General features: G+C 43.5%; 3 protein-coding genes across 3 annotated transcripts; 2 read left to right on the forward strand and 1 right to left on the reverse strand.

Annotated features, from left to right (window-relative positions):
* Positions 1-2: 2 nt before the first annotated feature.
* On the forward strand, positions 3-1,730 carry lipt2 (lipoyl(octanoyl) transferase 2; the record flags this gene model as incomplete). Its single annotated transcript, XM_008304433.1, has 3 exons — positions 3-296; positions 375-501; positions 1,043-1,730. Coding segments are annotated over 3 exons (684 nt in total), but the record flags the coding sequence as incomplete, so codon positions are not given.
* Positions 1,731-2,308: 578 nt separating this feature from the next.
* pgm2l1 (phosphoglucomutase 2-like 1) lies at positions 2,309-14,961 on the forward strand. Its single transcript, XM_008304431.1, has 14 exons — positions 2,309-3,052; positions 5,364-5,531; positions 5,955-6,061; positions 6,580-6,664; positions 7,408-7,491; positions 7,683-7,879; positions 9,089-9,278; positions 9,356-9,453; positions 9,749-9,929; positions 10,061-10,154; positions 10,242-10,371; positions 11,678-11,867; positions 13,281-13,414; positions 13,523-14,961. Exons 1-14 carry the CDS (start codon positions 2,942-2,944, stop codon positions 13,623-13,625), a joined length of 1,872 nt encoding a protein of 623 aa, XP_008302653.1. The 5' UTR covers positions 2,309-2,941; the 3' UTR covers positions 13,626-14,961.
* A 658-nt stretch (positions 14,962-15,619) lies between these two features.
* LOC103374357 (olfactory receptor 6N1-like) lies at positions 15,620-18,083 on the reverse strand. The gene is made up of 3 exons (XM_008304434.1): positions 17,158-18,083; positions 16,248-16,301; positions 15,620-15,725 (listed from the first exon to the last, which is right to left on the reverse strand). Exons 1-3 carry the CDS (start codon positions 18,081-18,083, stop codon positions 15,620-15,622), a joined length of 1,086 nt encoding a protein of 361 aa, XP_008302656.1.
* Between the last annotated feature and the right edge of the window lie 3,797 nt (positions 18,084-21,880).

Consider the following 21,880-nt stretch of genomic DNA (forward strand, 5'->3'; position numbering starts at 1 on the left):
GGCCGGTGGTGGAGGTGGTCCGTCTGGGCCTGCTGTCCTACCAGGAGGCTCTGCGGCTGCAGCAGGTCTACGTGAACCGGCACCGGTCCGGTCCAGCTCACGCTCTGCTGCTGTGCCAGCACCAGCCGGTCTACACCACTGGGATCCGGAACAAACCGTACCCGGAACCGCTGCTGGACCGGCTCCGCCTGCTCGGCGCCGACGTCCACCGGACCAACCGAGGAGGACTCATCACCTTCCACGGGCCGGGCCAGCTGGTCTGCTATCCGGTCCTGCACCTGGGCAGCTTCAAGAAGGTCGGCCCGACGGGTTCTGATGCGGGTGGCGAGCTTTAACGGAACCGGGCCTGTTTTAACGTGTTCTTCTCCCGTCAGAGCGTTCGCTGGTACGTCGGCCAGCTGGAGAAAACCGTCATCGGACTCTGCAGCAGCTTTGGAGTCGAAGCCTCGACGTCTCCTCACACCGGAGTCTGGGTCGGAGACAACAAGATCTGCGCCATCGGTACCAGAACCCAGTTCACTGTGCAGTGTTTTGGACCTTCACACCTCACTGTGGTCGCTCTGAGTTTATCTCTTGTGTCTCGTTTTGTTCTTTTGAGCACATTAGTGGTCGTTTGCATGTTTTCAATCACTTCACTTCATTAAGGCTCATTTCATTTGTCTTTTTGGTCATTCTGACTTGATTTGTGGTTATTTGTCGTTTGTTTTTGGTCTATTTGTGAACATTTTTAGTCGCTTTGTGGTCATTTGTAGTTGTGTTGCGTCTGTGTGTCTTTCTGTTCATTTATCATTTGTTCACATCTTGTGTCTGTTTGTGTTTGTTTGTTGTCACTTTTTATCTCTTGTTGGTGTTTTTGTCTCTTTATGTGGTTCTGTTATATCGTTGTGTGCATCTTTAAATCTCTTTGTTGTGGTTTTTGATCAGCTGCTTTCCGTCTCTCATCTGAGTGATTAAGTCGATTCAGTTTAAATTCCAGTTTAGCTGTTGGTCAGAAATCCCTCCGTCAGACCGCTCACCCTCGCCGGTGTCGTCATGTCTCCAGGAATCCACTGCGGCCGCTACGTCACGTCTCACGGTTTGGCTCTGAACTGCAGCACCGACCTGTCCTGGTTCGACCACATCGTTCCGTGCGGCATCGAAGGTAAAGGCGTGACGTCGCTGAGCGCCGAGCTGCGGAGGAACGTCAGCGTGGAGGAAGCCGTCCCTCGGCTGCTGGACGCCTTCGCTCACCTGTTCGACTGTCAGCTGAGCGACGCACCTGAGAGCCTCCAGGACGCTGCAGAGACGCCACCTGGAAGGACTTGAAACGATTAAACAAGACAAACACTGAGATGGACAGTTTGATCTTCTGTGTGTTTTAAATTCACAGGTTACCTCTGAAAGCAGCTTCTGTTTCCATGTAAGCGTCAGGTTGGTGGTTTGTTGGTTGAAGCTGCAGCTCTGAACCCAAATGTGGGTTTAATTAAATGTTGTTTTCTTCACATATTGACAGTTAAATCACATGAAAAACCCTCGGGTTGAACCCTAAAACCCAGCAGCAGGTTTAAAGAGCTGATTGTCTTTTTAATAAAATGCCAACATGATGCTGTTGTCCAGCCAGAAACACTAGAAACAGAACCACTGGATTTTTAAAAAAACTTTCTAGCAGGAGAAAAAATAACCATATTCAAGCATCAAACAGGTGAACAAAATCGTTTTCTGTCGACTCTCACGTGCTGCCTGATTTGTGGGAAAAAAAATTGAGATAAAGAAAAAAACAAAATAATGTTCAAAAGTGTTAAAATAAAAGATTTTAAAAAAATCTAAAGTAGGCTATTAAAAAAATAACGTCTGTTCAAACTGGACTCGGATCGTCTATAATGACTCATTTTGAACTCGTTTCAACTGGTGGTATTTTTTTAGCTTACTTATTTTAACCTACTTACTATTTTAACTCAGTAGTGTATCATATTTGTATTTGTTTATAACAACCTGTACATATTAACGTATGTCAAGCACTCCTATCAGCAGCTCACAACACTGTCCAACAGGCTGCACACAGCACTGAACAGGCGTCAGCAGAGACCTCACCTGGCTCCTCCAGGTGACCTACGTACAGTACGCAGGAGGGACAATCTTCATTTGTTAACAGATATCTACAGGCCTTTTCAGTGGGTTCCTCTGCCTGGACAGGTTCTCATTTCATCCTCCAAGACCTGCATCACAGGCCAGTACGAGGCGGACTTGTGATGACTCGCCGGATGGAAGGAGGAAGTGGAAAAAGTGGTTTTTATTATAAAACAGGGAGTGAGAGTGAGGGGGGAGCCCAGAGGCAGGCTGGTGCAGGAGGTGGAGAAGGTGCAGGTGCTCAGGATGCAGAGGCTGCAGCCCGGTGAGGGAGGGGGTCCGAGGGGTCAGTGCTGAGGCTCGTGAAGCGCTGCTGCTGAGCAGGTGGAACTCGTACCTGCCCCCCTATAACCTCCCTACAGCCTGCCTACATTATACAGCAGGCCAGATGTTGACGCTGCCGGTATCTGCATGCCCCTGATTTCTGGGGTCAAGGTATTTTCTACATGTGTGTATTTCACCTGGTTTGGTTAAAACACACCCACCTCTAATGTGCGCTGCATCATTTGCATGATATATATTAAAAAGGGCTTTTATTTTTAGAGCCGACCGGAAGTTGTCCGTGCCTGCCTGTGAGAAACTTGATGAAGTTTGAACTTTCGTATTTCGGTTCCTTCAAACTTCAGTCCGGAGCCTCGGAGCTGAATATTTCCGGTTAACGGGCATTTAACGGGCTGCTGTCGGCCTCCGGCGGTCATCCGGTGTAACGGTCGCTCAGCTTAGCGGCGGCTTGAGGCGCTAGAGGCGGACATCCAGGCAGAGTTCACCGCAGCGGCAGCCGTGCGATGGCCCAGCGGCTGCTCAGCGAGCGTTAGCCGGCCTGAAGCCCGTCAGCATGGAGGACAACGACCGGGTCAACGGGGACCTGAACGCCAACATGGACTGCCAGAGCACCGGCGACCCGCAGCTGGACAAGGCGGTGCACCAGTGGTTGGCCTGGGACCGGGTGAGCGTCCGTCAGCTAGCTAGTTAGGAGGCAAACTTGAGTCCCGTCTTTAACGGTTTGCCGCTGCCCCAGACCTCCTTTAGGAATCAACCATTTTAACGTGACACTAAATCCTGGAAAGAAATGTTTAAGAAACAGGCTTATGATGAAGGTTTATAACATAAACGAGGCCTTGTGGAAGAATCGGCGCACAAATTGCTCACTAATGCAGAACTTTACGTCATTTATCATGAACTTAATGGGCTGTTTTACGAAGCGAGCTGCGGGGAGAGAATCGCTGGCGCAGCTGCTCCAAAAATCATTTTAAAGCTAATTTGTTTAAAAGCAAAACGGCTGGATTTAAACTCTGCACGCCGAATGTAGCACAGCATCCATCCAACGAAGAAAACCAGCCCAGTCATGCATTTTCATTCAACGATTCGTGTCCACACTCGGATAAACCTAAAAATCGCCGGATTTTAAATGGGAGTTCTGCGCGGCTGGTCGGTGCTGAGATGCGCATCCCGGGGTCACGGAGTGTGTGTTGGCCGCAGTGCAGAGCCGCTGCTGGCCGGCCGCTGTCTGGGTCGTGATGGAGATTAGCTCTGTGGGTTTTCGTGCGATTAGAGGGCAGCATGACTCAGCAGTTTGCCGCATGACAGGCCTGTGATGCCACCTGCAGCTTTATTCATGCATCAGATGATGAGCAGCTCTGAGATAAACAGTCAAACAGCTGGATGATGCTCAGATCCACACAGAACGTGCTGGTGCATTTTCCTGCGTGAGGTCAGCAGAGTTTATCCGATTGTTTTGAAAATACTGATGTTTAGCTTTGCTCTCACATGTAAATAAATCAAATTTGAAAACATGGAAAGAGAGGAATCATTTCTGTGTTGTTCATTTAAGGGCAGAACCGGAGCATGAAGATGGAGGTTCACGTCTTTCTTTAAGTTTCCTGCGTGGGTTCAATAAAATGTATCGCAGTGTTTTGAAAGATGTTCAGCTGTGGTCTCAGATATAAACAAATCCAAAAAACTTGAAATAACTGCTAAAAGATGAGGAGTTTCTGTGTGTTTATCAATCAGACCGTTTAACGGCAGAACCGGAGCACGAAGAGGACAAACGTATTCAGATTTATATCTCATCTGCTTCGTATTTTAGTCTGTAAATCAAATTTTTGCACTTATTTTTCCTTACGGTGTCCCACAAGGCTCCTTATTAGGGCCTCTTCTTGTTTAATTTATTACAGGCTAAATGAAGGTAGACATCAGTTTGTATGCTGATGACGCTTCGCTGTTACTCTGTAAACTCGCCTGTTTGAGGGTTAACACCAGCGTTTTAATCCGTCCACATGGTGGCGCTGCTGCCCCTAAGCTAAAACACAAATAGAGTCTCTTTAGATGTAGCAGCTTGTTTTTATTCCCGTGTGTTAGTATGAAGTTATCGACGCGCCTCCCAGACTTCATCTGAGTGTTGGTTAAAGGTCACTTCAACGTTTCTGACCTCGGCTGTAAATGTCAGCCGCCGGGAAAAGACTCGCGTGTTTGAATCTATCTTTATCCTGCAGCAGAGGACACGTATGATCACTTCTGCTGTAATTAATGGACGCGCTATGACTGACAGAAGCTTTTTCTAACAGGCTTCTGTAAATAAATGGGACTGAAATGTTGTCACTGATCATTTCTGTAACGTCAGCTGAAGACAAATTTCTGGTTTTATTACCATTTTTTTTTGTTTGGGACATTTTATTAAAATTGTTCAACATTTTTATCAGTTTAAAGCAAATCTGAAAAGACAGTTTTAATTGTTTAGATTTTTTTTAATCAACATTTTTATCAAGATTTTTTTGGACATTCTTCAAAAATTTTAATGACTTTTTTTTTATTATTTAATTTTTCTTTTAAATACATTTTCAGTCATTTTATTTAGAAAATTCACAAGTATACAAAATTTTTAAATAGTTTTTTGATATTTTATTTACACTGTTTTGATTTTAAAAACATTTTCTGCTGGAAAACTTTCAGTCATTTTCTTCATGTTTTTGTTTTTCAGTTCGAGAACCTAATTTAAGAGTTTGTTCATCTTTTTAGGAAACTGATGAGAATTTATTCAGCTTCAACTAGCACGATGTAAACACACGAGGAGGGTCGTATTTTTATAAAAGTTTAGTCTTTACGTGCCAGAAAAGTCCAAGAACCGCCGAGTGTCAGTTTTCTAACCCAAACTAAAGCCAGAACTTAGTTTTCTCTTTAGAAACACTGGGTTTTACCTGCAGGTTCTGTTTCAGGTGTGAAGCCGCCGTGAGTTAACTAGTGGTGGATTTTCTCTCCAGAACCGCCGGACTCGGGCTCAGCTGGACTCTCTGGTGGCAGCAGGTCACCTGGAGGATCTCAGGTCCAGACTCTGCAGCCGGATGAGCTTCGGTACCGCCGGACTCAGAGCGCCGATGGGAGCCGGCTTCAACCGGATCAATGACCTCACCATCATCCAGTCCACACAGGTGAGAGACTAGTTAGTACAACACCCAGACTAGATAGTACAACACCCGGACTAGTTAGTACAACATCTGGACTAGTCAGTACAACATCTGGACTAGTTAGTACAACACCCAGACTAGTCAGTACAACATCTGGACTAGTTAGTACAACACCCAGACTAGTTAGTACAACACCCGGACTAGTTAGTACAGTATCCAGACTAGTTAGTACAACACCCGGACTAGTCAGTACAACACCCGGACTAGTTAGTACAACATCCAGACTAGTCAGTACAACATCCAGACTAGTTAGTACAGTATCGAGACTAGTTAATACAACATCCAGACTAGTCAGCGTAGTATCCAGTCCACACAGGCGAGTTAACACACCTGTAACACACCTGTGCAGGTGTCCTGGTGTCTCACCTGAGCTGTCTCTGTGTGCAGGGTTTGTATGCGTACCTGTGCAGGTATTTTGCAGACTTCAGCAGCAGAGGTCTGGTGGTCGGGTTCGACACCAGAGGACAGGAGGAGAGCGGCTGCAGCAGCGAGCGGTAACAACCAGAAGCACCTGTCAGACGGTTTATGACAAACTGAGACAGATGAAATGACATTTATTTATTTTAGTTTTCTTAACATTCTTCAGACATTTTATTACATTTTTTTCTACATTTTTCCAACATTTATGAAAAAAAAAACTCCAACATTTTATTAATGTTATTTTTTTTCAAACTTTTTCCAAAATTCTATTAATATATAATGAACTATTTATTCTTATCAACATTTGTCAGACATTTCTTTAAAAAACAATTTTGTAAAATTTATTAGCGTTGTTTTGAATTATTTATTAAAATGTTTATTATGATTTTTTAATTGCTGACAGTTCTGAGACATTTTCTATTTATTGAATTTATCAGCTCAGAGTCCAACAGTCTAAATAACTGCAGTTTTCTGTTGGATGAACTCTGGCGCCACCTGGTGCATCATCTAACGACGCTTCACTACTTCTGTCTACCTCACGTTAAACGGTTCGACTCACTTTTTAAAATCTTTTTCTCTTTGTGTTGTTCAGTTTGGCGAAGCTGACGGCGGCTGTGATGCTCAGCAGAGATGTTCCGGTTCATCTGTTCTCCTCGTTCGTCCCGACGCCGTACGTGGTGAGAAACTAATTAGTTCTAATTAGTTTATAATTTAGACTTTATAATTGCCTCGTTTGTAGCTTAGTGTTAATTCCTCTCTGCAGCAGCTGGTTTTACTTAGGATTAAATCTTTACTCATTTATTTATCAGGATTTATTTTTATTTTTTAAAACACTAGGACATTTGATCAAGATTTAGAATTTCTATAAATATTTCTCAGACATCTGATGAACTGATTTTAGAAGCTAATTTTATAAAATTTTTTACTGAGTATTTTTAAACATTTTATGAAGATTTTTGGACATTTTTAAAACATTTAAGAACAATTTTTTAAATTCTACTTTTTAAAACATTTTAAAAACACTTTCAGTTATTTTATTAACTTATTTTAGACATTTTAATGTTACAATTTTTATTTACAGTTTTCAAACATTTTATGGAGATTGATTTGAATTTTTAGTAACATTTTTCAGACATCTCTTTAACATTATTGACACATTTTGTTGTCTCTTTCTCCCTTTTTTGTGAATTAATTAATGCCATCAATTAAAGGAAACACTTTAGGAGAATAAATTATAATTTTCTTTGCACTTTGTTTTACAGCAGCTTGTAAAATTTAACATATTTATAGCTTGAAAGCTGCTAGTAACCTGAAAGCTGTGTTTGCCTGATACAGACCTCAGCTTGTGTTCAGGAGCACCGATGGTTTCGTCAGTGGACGATCATTCAGGTTGATGTTTTGTTTGTTCATTTCTTTCCAGCCGTACGCGGTGAAGAAACTGGGAGCAGCAGCCGGAGTGATGATCACCGCTTCACACAATCCTAAAGAAGACAACGGATACAAGGTTAGTTTGAAACGGCGTCAACATTTCTGAAGGTACAGATTCATGCGACACGTGGTTTGTTGCTGCGTCGTGACATCCTGATTTGGTTTTCATGTTTCAGCGTCAGTTAACTCAGAAAGCAGCTGCACCATATGGAGCCCCTAGTTTCTCAGGTATCCGTAACATCTGTGGGAAAATGTCTCCCTCTGCAGGTGTACTGGTCTAACGGCGCTCAGATCGCCTCCCCTCATGACAAGGAGATCCTGCGCAGCATCGAGCAGGAGCTGGAGCCCTGGAGCGCCTCCTGCTGGGACCAGGAGCTGGTGGATCACAGCTCCCTGAGGACCGACCCCCTGACCCAGATCAACAGCTGCTACATGGACGAACTCGCCTCCCTGTGCTTCCACAGGTATTCCCCACTCACTGCTTACCTCGGTGACAGAATGGAGGGCAAGGCTCCACCTGAAGCTCAACCTGGACCAGACCAAGTCCCTTCAGGAGGGAGACGCCTTTACTGAGGCCTGAGAATGACCTTATGGTTCCCATTAAACACGGCAGCAGTGGGTTCTGTAGATTCAGCCTGTACAACATCAGAGGGATTCGTTTCTTTCTCAGTTAGGTGGTCATCCAGGTGCTTTTCATCCATGCTCTCATGCTCTCAACAACTGGAACTTACTCCTCTCTGGAGCTCATGCGCATATCACCAGACCTCTGCAGTTGGTCCTGGAACATCTGGAGCTTGTCCCTCTGCCTCGACATCTAGTCTCTACCTTTTGGGTCTGGTCCAGAAAACCATGAAGACAGTCCCTTTACCCGTGCAGGTAGCCTCTGGACCTCTGGTACCAGTTCCTCCACCTCTGAATCTAGAGACCTACCTCCAGGCCTGGTTGAGCGACATCTTCCACCAGTTCCCTACCTCTGGAAGTGGTCCTGCTACCTCTAGCGCTGGTCCAGGAAACCTCTGAATCCAGCATCTCTATATTTAAATCTAGTTCTCCTACATAAGGACTTGACCAGGGGACCTCTGTGGACAGTTCCATTTACCGCTGAAGCTGATCCATGGACCTACGCAGCCGGTTCTTCTATCTCTGAATTTAGTCTCACTACATCCAGAACCCATCCATGGACCTATAAAGCTATTCCCTTTACCTCTGGAGCCAGTTCCTTCACCTTTGAATCTAGACACCTACTTCCAGGGCAGTCCTAGGCACACCTGCAGCCAGTACCCTACCTCTGAATCAAGTCCCACATCTGGATCTGCTCCAGGGACCTATTCAGTTCCTTTACCTCCACAGCTGGTTCCTGGACTTTTAGTAGCAGTCTTGCTATATCTGGATCTGCTACCTCCAGGGCTGGTAGAGGGACATCTGGAGCCAGTTCTCCTACCTCTGTATCCAGTCCCCCTACTTGTAGCGGTGGTCTAGTCCCTTTGCCTCTGTAACTAGTAACTACTGGAGTTGGTCTACCTGGTCTAGCCTATGTTTTGGAGCTGATCTAGGGATGTGAAGAGTTGGTCCCTCTACTCCTGGAACTGCTGCTGCCTTGTTGTCATTGGATGTAACTAAACTAAAATACTGAACATGTGAATGAACAGTAACGATACCTGATGTGTCTCCAGGGGTCTGAACAGCAGCTGTCCATTGAAGTTTGTCCACTCGTCCTTCCACGGCGTCGGACACGACTTCGTCCAGCAGGCCTTCCGGGTGTTCGGCTTCGCTCCTCCCATCCCCGTCCCCGAGCAGAAAGACCCCGACCCCAACTTCTCCTCCTTACGCTGCCCAAATCCTGAGGAGGGAGAGTCCGTCCTGGTAGGACAAACTCCTGAAGAGTTACTTCACGAATTCAATGATTTTCTCATGAAGTAATCTGTTGTTTTGTTCTCCAGGAGCTTTCTCTTCTTCTGGCGGAGAAGGAGAACGCTCGGATCGTTCTGGCGACGGATCCTGATGCTGACCGTTTGGCCGTGGCAGAGAAGTCTGACGGGTAACTGCTGTTTGCTCAAAGGCACTTCAGCTAAAATGTATACTACAGGTGTAGTTTACCTGTAGACATGTTCAACAGTTCATTTCCTGGTTATGAGGTTCACCTGTATTTACTTTTAGGGGTGTTGCAGGTGCAGTTTACCTGTAACTACCTATCATATAGGTGTGTGCACGTGTCTGCCTTTGTTTCCTGTGTATTTGCATGTATCTTCTGGCGTTTTACTTGTAGTCTGCCTGTATTCACATGTGTTGAAAGTGTTATAAGTGTAGTTTACCTGCATGTACCTGTGCTGCAGGTGTGGTTGGAAGGTGTTCACAGGGAACGAGCTGGGAGCCCTGTTGGGTTGGTGGATGTTCTTCAACTGGAAGGAGAGTCATCCTGACCCAACGGACACTCAGAACGTTTACATGTTGGCCACCACCGTCTCCTCCAAGATCCTGCAGGCCTTCGCTCGCATCGAGGGCTTCCGCTTCGAGGTCCGACGATCACATCTAGGAACACATCGTCAGATATTAACGAACACGACTAATCTGGTTACGTGTTTTTTTAGTTTTCTGTCTGTTGAAGTGTACATGACGATGGTCTGACGTCTGTTTCTGCCCAACAGGAAACTCTTCCTGGGTTCAAGTGGATCGGCAACAAGATCCATGAACTTTCCAAAACAGGAAACAGAGTCATATTCGCCTTCGAGGAGTCGATCGGTAACAGAGTTCATTACTTTACTGCTCGGAACACGTAAAACGCCGCCGACCAGAGTGAAGTAAACCTCTGTTTGGTGGTTTCTTCAGGCTTCCTGTGCGGCAACATGGTTCCAGAGAAAGACGGCGTGAGCTCGGCGGTGGTCGTGGCTGAAATGGCCGCTTACCTCCACAACAAGAACCTGACTCTGAGCCAACAGCTGCACAACATCTACCAGACGTAAGCTCATCGTACGGGTCTCCAAAGGTTCTGACGCGTCAAATGTGAACGTCCTGACGGGTGGTACCTTTGAAAAAAAACGTATACGTAAATGTACATATGTAGAGAAGTCAGCTCACTTTACTGTTGATTAGATCTGATTTAAATGAATAAAACTGCAAATTGTCAGCTGTTGTGCACTAAAAAGGCAAAAGTGAAAACATTATGAGAAAGTTTTACAAATGTTTTTAAAAAATCTAAATTTAAATATCAGTTTTCTTCACATGAAAGTAAATCTACAGCAGAAGAAAGTGAAGCGTTCTCTCTGATTTCTGTACGTCAACAACACAAAACAAGTAAAGATGATCTTTAGAGTAAAGCGTGAATTTAATTAAGAGCTTCAGTTACATTTAATGTTCGTTTAATATCTAAAATCTGCCGTGTATTGTTAGATTCATTCAAAATTTGCAAGTTAAATTAAAATCAACAATATTCTCCTGCAGATTTTTAAAGCTTCTACCAGCAGAGGGCAGCAGACACACAAGTTTTGACGTCCTTTGGCTTTTCATAGTCAATGATTTTGATATATTGGCTTTGAACATCAGTTTCTGTTTAATTCGACGCAGCAGAGAAACTCTGATGGAATTTAATGATAACTTAACAAACAATGAAACCAACAAAAGACCATATTTACTCTATTTCAAAAGAGATACTGAAAGCCAATGAAATTCCTGAGAGTTTTTATTAAATTGTGCATCTAAACTGTGATTAAATTTAAAAGAATAACAAATATTATCATGACTTGGGAAGCATTTTATCATGTTGGACAGATGGGATCAGAAAACTGGATTTAATTTTACCTTTTGGGGGGGAAATATATATATATATATAAAAAAAGCTGTGGGTTTTTGTATTAATTAATCCTAATTGGTGTAATCTCAGATTGCCGTGTTGCTGCACCAATGCACAGAAATGGAAATAAAACACTTGGAGCTATTTAATCATTTAGATTTGCTGGAAACTATTTTGTTTGTGTCCTCTCCTAGTTTAATGGCTGTGGGAGTTTTATTTCTGGAGATATCGAACCCTTTAACTGGATTCTCCAGTTCTTTTGAGGGTGAAAATACAAAATTCTTCTATACAAAACTTCCTTTGGATCCCAAATAACACCTGAGTAGCCTCATGTTTCCTGAACTCTGTCTGAAGTGACACAAACTTTAATCATCTTTTCAGATGTTTGGATAATTTCTACTTAATCTTTGTTGTTGTGAAAATGTTTCCTCCTCTTATTTTGGCGGTCATCCCTGCTGTGACTTCCTGTCTCCAGGTACGGCTACCACGTTGCTAAGACCTCGTACGTCGTCTGCAATGACCCTCCCACCATCCAGAAGATCTTCAGTCGCATCAGAAACTTCGACGGCGACGGTTCGTACCCGAAGTCGTGCGGCGGCGTCCAGATCGTCCACGTCAGAGACGTCACTACGGGATACGACAGCAGCCGGCCCGACCTCACGTCTGTAAGAGCAGCAGCCAAACACACTTCGACTCAACGCCGATCCAACAAGAGTGAAAAATGTTCATTCCTTCATAACTGCAGCAGCTCAGAGTTTGTTTCTTCGCCTCATAATCGGGAACAAACGGCTCGGAGCTGCTTCAGATTTTGTTTGCAGCAAAAATACAGAAAATGTAAATAAAGTGAATTCTGTTGAAGTGCAGTAAAAAGAAAAACCTGAATCGGATCAGTGTCTATGATGTGGAGGTGGTTCTGGACTTTGTTTCAGGCATCTTTTGGATCTGGACGTAGTATTTGAACATGTTTTGGGTGTTTTCACTTGGTTTAAAGCTCGTTTTAGAACTGGTTTAGAGCTGGTTTTGAACTGGTTCTGAACTGGTTTAGAGCTGGTTTTAGGGTGATTTGGATCGTTTATGAGCTTTGCATTTATACATGTTTTGGACTAGTTCTGGATTTTGATGTGGGCGAGTTTTAACTCTGTTTAAAACTGGTGTTGGACCAGTTTTGGACACATTTCGGACTTTGTTTCAGGCTAGTTTTATTCTTGTTATCAGCTGGTTTTAACTTGGTTTTAAAGTTGTTTCGAGGATGGTTCTGGACTTGGTTTTGGACCAGTTTTAGACCGTTTTCTTCCCTCGGTTTTAGGCTGGTCGTAGATTGTTTTAGATTGTTTCTGAACCTTATTTTTGGTCACGTTCTGGACTGGTTTCAGACTTTGATTTGGACTAGTTTCTAACTTGGTTTTAAGTCGGTTTGGATTGTTTTTCAGCGGATTTTTCTACTTTGCTGTCGACTGGTTTTGAACTGTTTTGGACCTGTAATGTTGGCTTTGGATTGGTTTTGAGGGTGGTGCTGGACTTCATTACAGACTGGTTTTGGGTTGGTTTTAGATGTTTTTTAACTGGTTTTGGACCAGTGCTTTAGTTGGTTTGAGTTGATTTTGGATTGCTCTTCAGCGGATTTGGATACACGTTGGACTTTGTTTTAGAGTGCTCTTTAGTTTCTTTGTTTAGAGCGAGGTTTGGACGGTTTGTTCATTGGTTTTTGGGTGGTTTTAGATGGGTTTTTTAACTAGCTTTGGACCAGTGCTTTAGTTGGTTTTATGCTAGTTTTGGGTATTTGTTTAATTTTTTAAATACATATTCTGTTCAGGTTGGTTGTGGACTGTTATCGAAGTGACTTTGGACTTTGTTTTAACTGGTTTTGGACTGGTTTATACCTGTTATGTTGGCTTTGGATTGGTTCTGAGGGTGGTACTGGACTTCATTACAGACTGGCTTTGGGTTGGTTTTAGATGTTTGTTTGCTTTTTTAAATACATGTTCTGTTCAGGTTGGTTGTGGACTGTTATCGGAGTCCTTTTGGATCAGGGCTCTGTGGGTTCAGACCTTCTGAACCAGGTGTGTTTACCTGTGCAGGTTCTTCCCGTGTCGAGGAGCAGTCAGATGATCACCTTCACTTTGCAGAACGGCGTCGTGGCGACACTGAGGACGAGCGGCACCGAACCAAAGATCAAATACTACACCGAGTTCTGTGCCGCGCCGGGGAAAAGGTCAGCTGATCCACCTGTTGTGTCACTGTTGTAAAATCCCTTCGTGTGTATGACATCACGGCGTGTGGGCGTGGCCTCGCTGACATCACCACTCTGTCTCTGCTGCAGCGAGGTCCGTCAGCTGGAGGAGGAGCTTCAGAAGGTCACGGCCGCTCTGCTGGACGAGTTCCTGGAACCCGAGAAGAACAACCTGGTGCCCCGTCTCGCCTAAGCCCCGCCTCCTCGTACCCGCTTCCTGTCGGTGACATCACATCCTGTCGTGTCTGTAGACGAATCAGCAGCCGCTTCACTCTGCGGAGTCGGACTTAGGGGCCAGTTTGGGCTGGATCAGTAAAAGATAATCCTTAGATCAGTTGTTAGTTTCTGAGCTGAAGCCGACCAAAGAGCGATTCTTCAGGTTCAGGTCGAGAAGAAACGACCTGAATGGCTGAAAATGACAAAGGAACACCTTCACCTGCCAACAGACTTGAATTGAATTACTTTATGGAAGTCCATTAACGACAAAAAATCATTTCAGTACGGCAGCCTGTTGGTGCCAAAACAGCACGTTTAAGTTTTCCTCCTTTTACGACAAACCAAATTATTCTTCATCGATTAGTTTGCTGAGAGAAAAATTTACCTGCAGCTGGTTTAGTAAAACTTATTTTTAGAGAATAAAACACAGAACATGCTGGTTTAAGTTTCTTTTTGTTGCAAAATGCTGTAAATCCAAAGTTTTCAGGTTTTCAATGTTGTTTGGACGTAAAGATGCTGTGACGGCGTTTTCTGATGCTCACTAACCAGCCGCAAAAAAAACCTGCAGATAGTCGACAATAAAGTCAAGAATTAGCTGCAAAACACAAAAGAAATGAAACGCAAATTATTCAGTATTTCATCGTTAAAAAAGCTGGTTTGTAGTGACGATGAAACGTTTTGCTGGAATGATGGAGAATATTTTGGTTTGTGGTAACAGCTGCTGTGGAAATTAACTAAAAGCTGTTTTTGTTTTTGTTTTTTGTTTTCTGGACCGTGACTCGTGTAAAAGTGAAAGTCGGCCTTTAAAAGCTGCTTCAGTTCCTCAGGACGCTTCGTAGCAAAAGATGATTTATTCACATTCTTCTCCTTTATTAAACACTAAAACCAAAACAACAAAACCTTTTTGGTCCTGAAGTGAAGCTGAGTGTTAGAAACCACATTAACTCATAGCGACAGCAGCATCTATGAGCCGTATGATCTGGTCCTCACATGCTGTTAAAAGAAAACAAACTGTTTTAATAATTAAGTCTTTGTGGAGGAAAAAACACATTTTCCGTTTTGCGGTTCTCGACTGTGACAGCATCTCAAGTTAATCTAAGCTTCGGTTTCGAGGGTTTTGAGTGTCGTTCGGACTCATTTCTAACATTTTTCTGACATTTACTGAGCAGAAACTATTTTCCGTTTACAGCTTCGAGTTGATTGACAAGTTTACGAGTTGGTTGCAGCTATGAATCCTTCAGGCCTCACATTTAACCCTCTGAACCCCAAAACCTGCCGGCGGGTTTGAAAGGCGACTTATGGAAAAAAAAATCACCAAATAACACCATTTATCAGCCAGAAACTGTAAAAACACTAATGTCTGATGGTCCTTGAACTAATAATTTGTCAGTCTGCTGGAAAAAAAACTCTAAAATTAAAATGACTTAAAAAAATATATTTAAAAAATCAGCCGTTTGTTTGAATCGGATTCTGTAAAAAATAAATAATTCTGCCGTTTTCAGCACAACCGTGAAGATGTCGGCGACTCTGCTGTGGCCGACGGTCACGTGACTAAAAATCAGGGATGTTTCCGCTGAACTGCAGGCTGTGCGAGACGCTGAACCCATTGATTCCAGTTTTCTTTTCATTTTTCGTACAATTCAGAAGTTCACAATGCTGGTGCAGGACTTTATATTGCAGAAGAAAAACGTGACGTAGCGAAGTTCAGAGGGTCGGTCTGTTTTCTCGTCTCCACACTTTTGTCATTGATGGACTTCCGTACTTGGAGTGAACCTCGACGCGACCCTTTAACCAAACAGGCCTGAGCTCGTTTTCTTTCTTTGTGTTTGGATGTTTCGCCGAATGTTGCGTGAAAGTTATTTATTTTTCTACTCGGAGAGCTGAGAGATGTTTGCGGAGGAGCAGCTGCTGTTTCCGGTGTCACATGATGTTGTTGTTGTAGTTGTTGTTGTTGTTGTTGTCGTTGAAGACTCACCCGACTCCACGCCTTCCCTTCAAGCTGCTGTTGCTGTTCTTGTGTTTTGCTTCTGGGTTTGGTGAGCAGACCTCCAGACTGCTGATGTGGTTCTCCGACGATCTGAAACAAAACGACAGAAAACTTTTTTGTTTCGCTTTCAGCTGAACAAACCAACAAACGAGAACATATTTAATCACACGGGAGGAGGAGACGGAGTCCGACGCTCGGACAGTTAAACGCACATCAGTTGGTTCTGTTTCAAACCTGCAGCTTTACTTCTTGTAAAATCCTGATTTTTTTTTTCTCTCCAAATGTCAATAAATCACTTTGTTTTCTCTCAACATGACGTGTTTGTTTTTTTATCTCATTTTCTTTCGTCTCCAGATTCTGCATATTTCTGGTTGTGGCTCAGTTTTCATCAAACATTGTTATTCTTAAATTTTCTTCCCTCTGCTGGTTTAATATTAATTTGTTGTCTTATGAAATTACTTTATTCTCAAACTATTGCAGTTTTTTGGGGTAAATTTAGTTATTTGATTTCTCCTTGACATCAAATTTGTCTTGCAGATTTAGATCTTTATTTATTTTGACATATTACAACTTTTCTCATAATTTACATGAAAATTAAGTTCCAATTTTGACCTTATTAATTTAAAAAAATATATATTACAACTTACATTTCTATTCACACGTTTCCTTTATGAACTGACTGGAAAACTTGAAAAAGTACAACTTTATTCTCCATCTGTTACAACTTTTCTTGGGTAAAATTATTATAAATTGTTGGCATTTTATGATTTTTACGAACATTTCTTCTAAAATTACAGTTTTACTCTTGAACTATCACAGCTGTGACCTCATTAAACTACACTAGTGGTGCAGAGACACTCAGAATATAAAATAATTTATACCAACAGCAGAAATAATCATTTTATCTGGCGTTGATAACGATCCAAAGACACTACGTTTGATTTAATCACGTTTGTAGTGAATTGATTATTGAGTTTTGTAAACTCAGACCATGAGAAGACACACGTACATAGTTTGATTATTTGTTTTTAATTAAAACAAAAAGGGATTCTTTTGTAGTTTTTTCTTGTTTACAAACTGCAACATGTCAGCGTGAAATGAACAATATTAGTGTTTGTATTTCAACCAATAATATGATGTGAGTGTGTTTCTGTAACTGTGCCAGACGTTGGTGGGTTCAGGCAACTAATTAGTAAAGTGATTATAATTAATGTTAGTAATAACTGTCTTAATGTTTATTGTTTAGTTTTGCTAAATAAGTTCAGATATATTCTGTAAAATATGAAAATGTTTGAACCGAACAATCTCAGTTATTTACATATTTTCATGGAACTAATGGGGCTTCCAACGTCTTTATCAGATCTTCATCTCAAAGAACGAGCAGCAAGAACCACATTTTAGAAAGCAGGTTGGTTTTCATTCACATCAGCCTCCAACAGTCACTAGAAGCGTTTCAGGACATCAATCTTCAGAATCGATGGTTTCTCATCGAAGTGCTTGATGATGTTTGTTTTTCCTTCACTTGGGGGCCTCCGGTCTGTGGCTGAACATGTGGACGATCCTGGACCTGATCTGGTGCAGGTTCATGCCGTAGATGACGGGGTTGATCAGAGGAGGAACCACCAGGAACTCGGCAGCCAGAGCGTTCCTCAGCTCCGTCATCACGCTGCCGCCGCCGTAACGGGAGTACATGGTGTCGAACACGAGCGAGACGGTGAAGATCAGCAGCGTCACCAGGTGCGGCAAACACGTCTGGACGAACTTCCGGCGGTCGGATTGAGATCGGATGGCGGCTCGGACCAGGTGGGCGTAAGAAACCAAGATGAGAACCGTCTGCAGCACGTGGGAGACCGTCAGCAGGAAGCCGTAGATGTTGTTGACCGTCGTGTCGGTGCACGACAGCTTCACCACCTCCCAGTTGGTGCAGAAGATCTTCGGGATGTTTCGCCCGCAGAGAGGCAGCCTGGAGGTCAGGGTGATGCCCACGATGGCCTCGGCCATGGAGAAGCACCAGGTGAGCAGCAGCAGCTGAGCCACCTTCTGCACCGTCATCAGCGCTCGGTACTGCAGCGGGCGGCAGATGGCCACGTAGCGGTCGAACGCCATGACGGTCAGACTGGTGAACTCGCAGAAGGCGTAGCTGTAGCTGGCGACCATCTGGGTGAGGCAGCCGACGTAGGTGATGACGTGGGAGTCGGCCAGGAGGTCGTGGAGCAGCTTCGGGTAGAAACACGAAGCGCCGCAGATCCCGTTGAAACACAGGTTGCACACGAAGATGTAGATGGGCTCGTGGAGCGTTTTGTCGAGGCACACGGTGACGATGAGCGTCACGTTCACAAACAGGGTGAAGCTGTACGACATCAGAGCGAAGGCGAAGTAGATCTGACGGTCGGTCAGCGACCCGTTCAGACCCTGAAGCACGAACACGATGTCGGTGTTGTTCTCCATGAGGGCGTTCAACGAGCTGCAGAGAAACGCTTCATCGTGGCAGCAGGGAAAAAGTCAAACCTTCAGCAGATCCTCACAGAGCAGAGCAGGAATCAGATTCTACACCGAAAACTCTGGAACAACGTCCTGCTAAACACCTAAAAAGCTCCGCTGTCAAATAACTGAAAATAATATAATAATATCTGAAATAAAAGTCATTTCAGCTGCAAATATGAACCAAACCGTCACCATCAGCCATCTGAGACGCAACATGATCGGACTTTTGCATGTTTTCTGATCCCGTTCATTGAAAAATAAAATTAAAAAAATCATTCAAGATCAAGCAAACATCTGATTTGACCATTTTCAGGACACATTTTTATCATCATTTGATCGTTACTGTGAATTCAGCTCAGATTTAAGAAAAAGCAGAACAGAGTTTAACCCATAAAGTGTCAAGAACCTGGATATTCACCCACAAAACATACAAAACCCTGGATATAGATTCATAAAAAGGTCAATAACCAGGATATTAACCCACAACAGTGACAATAACTCGATTATTCATGTACAAAAGTGACAATAACCAGGACATGAAAGCCTTCAGGGGCTTACTCTCTGCACATTTCTCGGTGTCAGAATGTTTTGTTGGCGAAATAGGAATTTTGTTTCTCTGAGGAAAACCAGTGTTCACAGAATCCGAGTCACAACGAAGCTGCAACCGTCAAGAGATTCAGCAGAGCGACACACAGCTCAGAGCAAACACAGCAACACCTTCAACATTCAGGGTTTTACACCAGAAACCTGCAGAGTCAAACTGTGGCTGCAACGAAGACACGTCGGCGCAGTTAGAAGTGAAAAACCGGATGCAGTCGTGTCGTCAAAGCTTCAGAAAAACAATCAGAAATTACAGCACAATAAACAGCAGAAATAGATGCGTTATCAGACATCATTCAGAGTTTCAACCAACATGAATCATCAGGGTGAACCAGTCAGAGCCACAACGACGACACTCGAGTTCGTCGGTGATTCAACGAGAGCTGCAGTGAGTTTAAATGGAACAACATCAACAAGAAGTCCTGCAGGAGGAACCTTCAGGAGCCACTGAGCAGCTGGAAACCCTCCGAGCTGCTGCAGCTCTTATACACCTGAAGCGCCGACGGACAGGCAGAGATTGACGTCCGCCGGCTGAGGCCACGCCCCCTTCCTCATGAGCGTCCAACCGGTGCGGGTTTGGCTAAAGTTCAGTGTCGTGCGGTACCAGAGAGTTCGGCTGACCTCAGAGGAAGCAGCGTGAAATGTCGTTTGATGGTCAAAAAAGAAAGTTAACATCCGATTGTCAGCGCGTTTAGAGTCACAACAAGCGGCGAGCTCGACGCAGACAGTCGGAATAAGTTTCCTAAATAATGACTGAACGGTGTAAATACAGGAAACCGTCGATGTGGGGATCAAAACACTAAGAAAGCACAAAGTGATCTAACAGTCATGGACACCTGAGATAATAACCAGTAAAACATAGAAAGTAACCCGTAGTTACCAATAAATAACTGATGAATCGTTAAAATGAGCTAAACACGGTGGACGTTTATCCCTCTGCTGATTAACGATTATCAGTGACATTAGCCACATGACTAGAAACACACTATGCTGGAAAAGTTGGGCTTTTCTACACAAGACCGCCGGCTGGAAGCCATTAATCCCTAAAAGTCTCTGTCGTGGTGAGCTAAACCCCCACAATGCTCTGGGTCGCACCGAAAACCACCTCACACATCCACAACATTCAAAAGTCAAACACAACACAAACAAAAGTGTCAAAAACCTCCAACGGGTTAATAATCTGGACATTAAGGCACAAAAGCCTGAAGAAACCTGGATGTTAAGGCATAAAAGCGTCAATAATCTGGATATTAACCAACAAAAGTTTCAAAAACCTGGATATTACAGCAGAAAAGTGTAAATAATCTGATTATTAACAGATAAAATGGCAATAAATGGGATATTAACACACCAATGGGTTAATAATCTGGACGTTAAGGCTCAAAGCGTCAATAAACAGGATAATAATGCACAACAGCCTGAAGAAACCTGGACATTGAGGCATAAAAGCATCAATAATCTGGATATTAACCAACAAAAAACCTGAATATGAAAATTGATGGAACCCCAACGTAAAATTCAAGGTTTCTCAGAAGCATTGGGGGTCTTTGAAGGGGTCCTGATGAAGGCTTCTAAAGGCCTCACTAACCATTTGTGAAAGTCCTCCTGTCTTTTAACCCTCTGAACCCTCAAACCCACTACAGGGTTGACAGGTATGTTATTGCCATGGTGACACCATTTCACAGCCAGAGACTGTAAAAACAGAAACCATTAGTCGGAGAACTAAACCAAATCTACGCTTAAAATCTGGATATTTCATAAAAATCACTTCATATTGCAAAAAAAAAGAAAGCTACCGAAATTACCCAGATTGTGTGAAAAACACATCACGTGACAAAACCGGTGAAAGTTTCAGGTGAGCAGTGTTTCCACAGAAAAGTCTGGAAACTAATTAAGACCAAACGTTAAGTATCTGTAGCATGTCGAGCCACCATTGTTCCTCCAGTGCTGGTAAAGATGTGGTCACCACCACTGGCAGTTCATCTGGTGAAATCTTCCTGAAGACATTTAAGTATTTACTACAGAACATGTCAAATATCTGCAGCAGGTTGAGCCACGACTTCTCCGGTTCTGATAAAACTTGTGGGCAAAATGTAGCAGATGTTGATTCCAGTTTTTTTTTTCATTTTTTGTAAAATAAAAAGATGTATTCGACTTTTACGTGTTTCTGTGATGTATGATGCTCCAGCTGTGTGGTGCTCAGGACGCCTCCTCCTTCATGGTCGCTCTGGTTCCACGGAGCTGCAGGACGTCAGACTGCAGTGAAAAATGAGCCACCGTGAGGAACGATGAGAAGATGGTTCAATCATAAAGAAAAGCTCAAACTGGCGCCAAGCAGAAGAGAAACTTGACCACGTGGAACTCTACGGGTCGCATCGGCCTCCTGCAGGTTCATGAGGTTTGTGTTTTTAGTGTTTTTACTTGTCAGAGCTGCTGATGAAACCAACACTCTTCAAAACTCAGCAGAAAACTTTGGAGCGACTTTCTTCAGCAGCTAATGTCATCATTCAGTGAGGAAGCTGGACAACATGTTTGTCCACGGCGAGGCGTCCGAGGGGAGGTCATTAGCAGTCCTCTGTGGACCAGCGGAACCGGTGCTGAGGTCCACTAGGCTGATTGGTCTCTCTGGTTGCTGCTGTAATTAGTGGAAACTGTGGCTGATGTAAAGACACCTCAGGGACGGACGTGTTGACACACTCGGACAACCTCTGGATGCAACATCAGCAGCCTCTGCGGGGTTTTGCATCAGCTGAGAGCGAAGTTGCACTGGGCAGAAGTTTGAATTTCTGATCAGCATTTAAGAACTTTTAAGCCGTTATCATCAGTCAGAGTATAAACTGTGGACTCGTGGTGGAATCAACACACAGCAGAAACTGGATCATACTGTACAAAAGCATCAACAACCTTAATACTGACACACAAATTGACAATCACCTGGATAAAGCCTCCATAATGACACACAAAACTGTCAGTAATCTGGATATTAACCCATCAAACTAAGAATTACCTGGATATGAACCAATCAACAGATCAACAACAGAACAACAACACAACAAACCGGGATATTAATTCATCAAAGTATCAATAACCTGAACATAAACAAACAAAACTGTAAATGAACTGGATGATGAGGCACCATAGTGTTAATAACCAGGATGTTA

Source organism: Stegastes partitus, unplaced genomic scaffold (assembly GCF_000690725.1).
Source record: "Stegastes partitus isolate 25-593 unplaced genomic scaffold, Stegastes_partitus-1.0.2 Scaffold2219, whole genome shotgun sequence".
Classification (NCBI taxonomy): Eukaryota; Metazoa; Chordata; class Actinopteri; family Pomacentridae; genus Stegastes; species Stegastes partitus.

Excerpts from the sequence above, each read along its gene's own strand:
- pgm2l1 (XM_008304431.1), top strand. The coding sequence starts at position 2,942 with ATGGAGGACAACGACCGGGTCAACGGGGACCTGAACGCCAACATGGAC. Across the intron at positions 6,665-7,407 it reads TCGTCCCGACGCCGTACGTG|CCGTACGCGGTGAAGAAACT; the intron begins GTGAGAAACTAA and ends ATTTCTTTCCAG. Across the intron at positions 7,492-7,682 it reads AAGAAGACAACGGATACAAG|GTGTACTGGTCTAACGGCGC; the intron begins GTTAGTTTGAAA and ends CTCCCTCTGCAG.
- LOC103374357 (XM_008304434.1), bottom strand. The coding sequence starts at position 18,083 with ATGGAGAACAACACCGACATCGTGTTCGTGCTTCAGGGTCTGAACGGG. Across the intron at positions 16,302-17,157 it reads CACAGACCGGAGGCCCCCAA|GAAACGTGTGAATAGAAATG; the intron begins GTGAAGGAAAAA and ends CAGTTCATAAAG. Across the intron at positions 15,726-16,247 it reads TATTTTTTTAAATTAATAAG|ATCGTCGGAGAACCACATCA; the intron begins GTCAAAATTGGA and ends GTTTTGTTTCAG.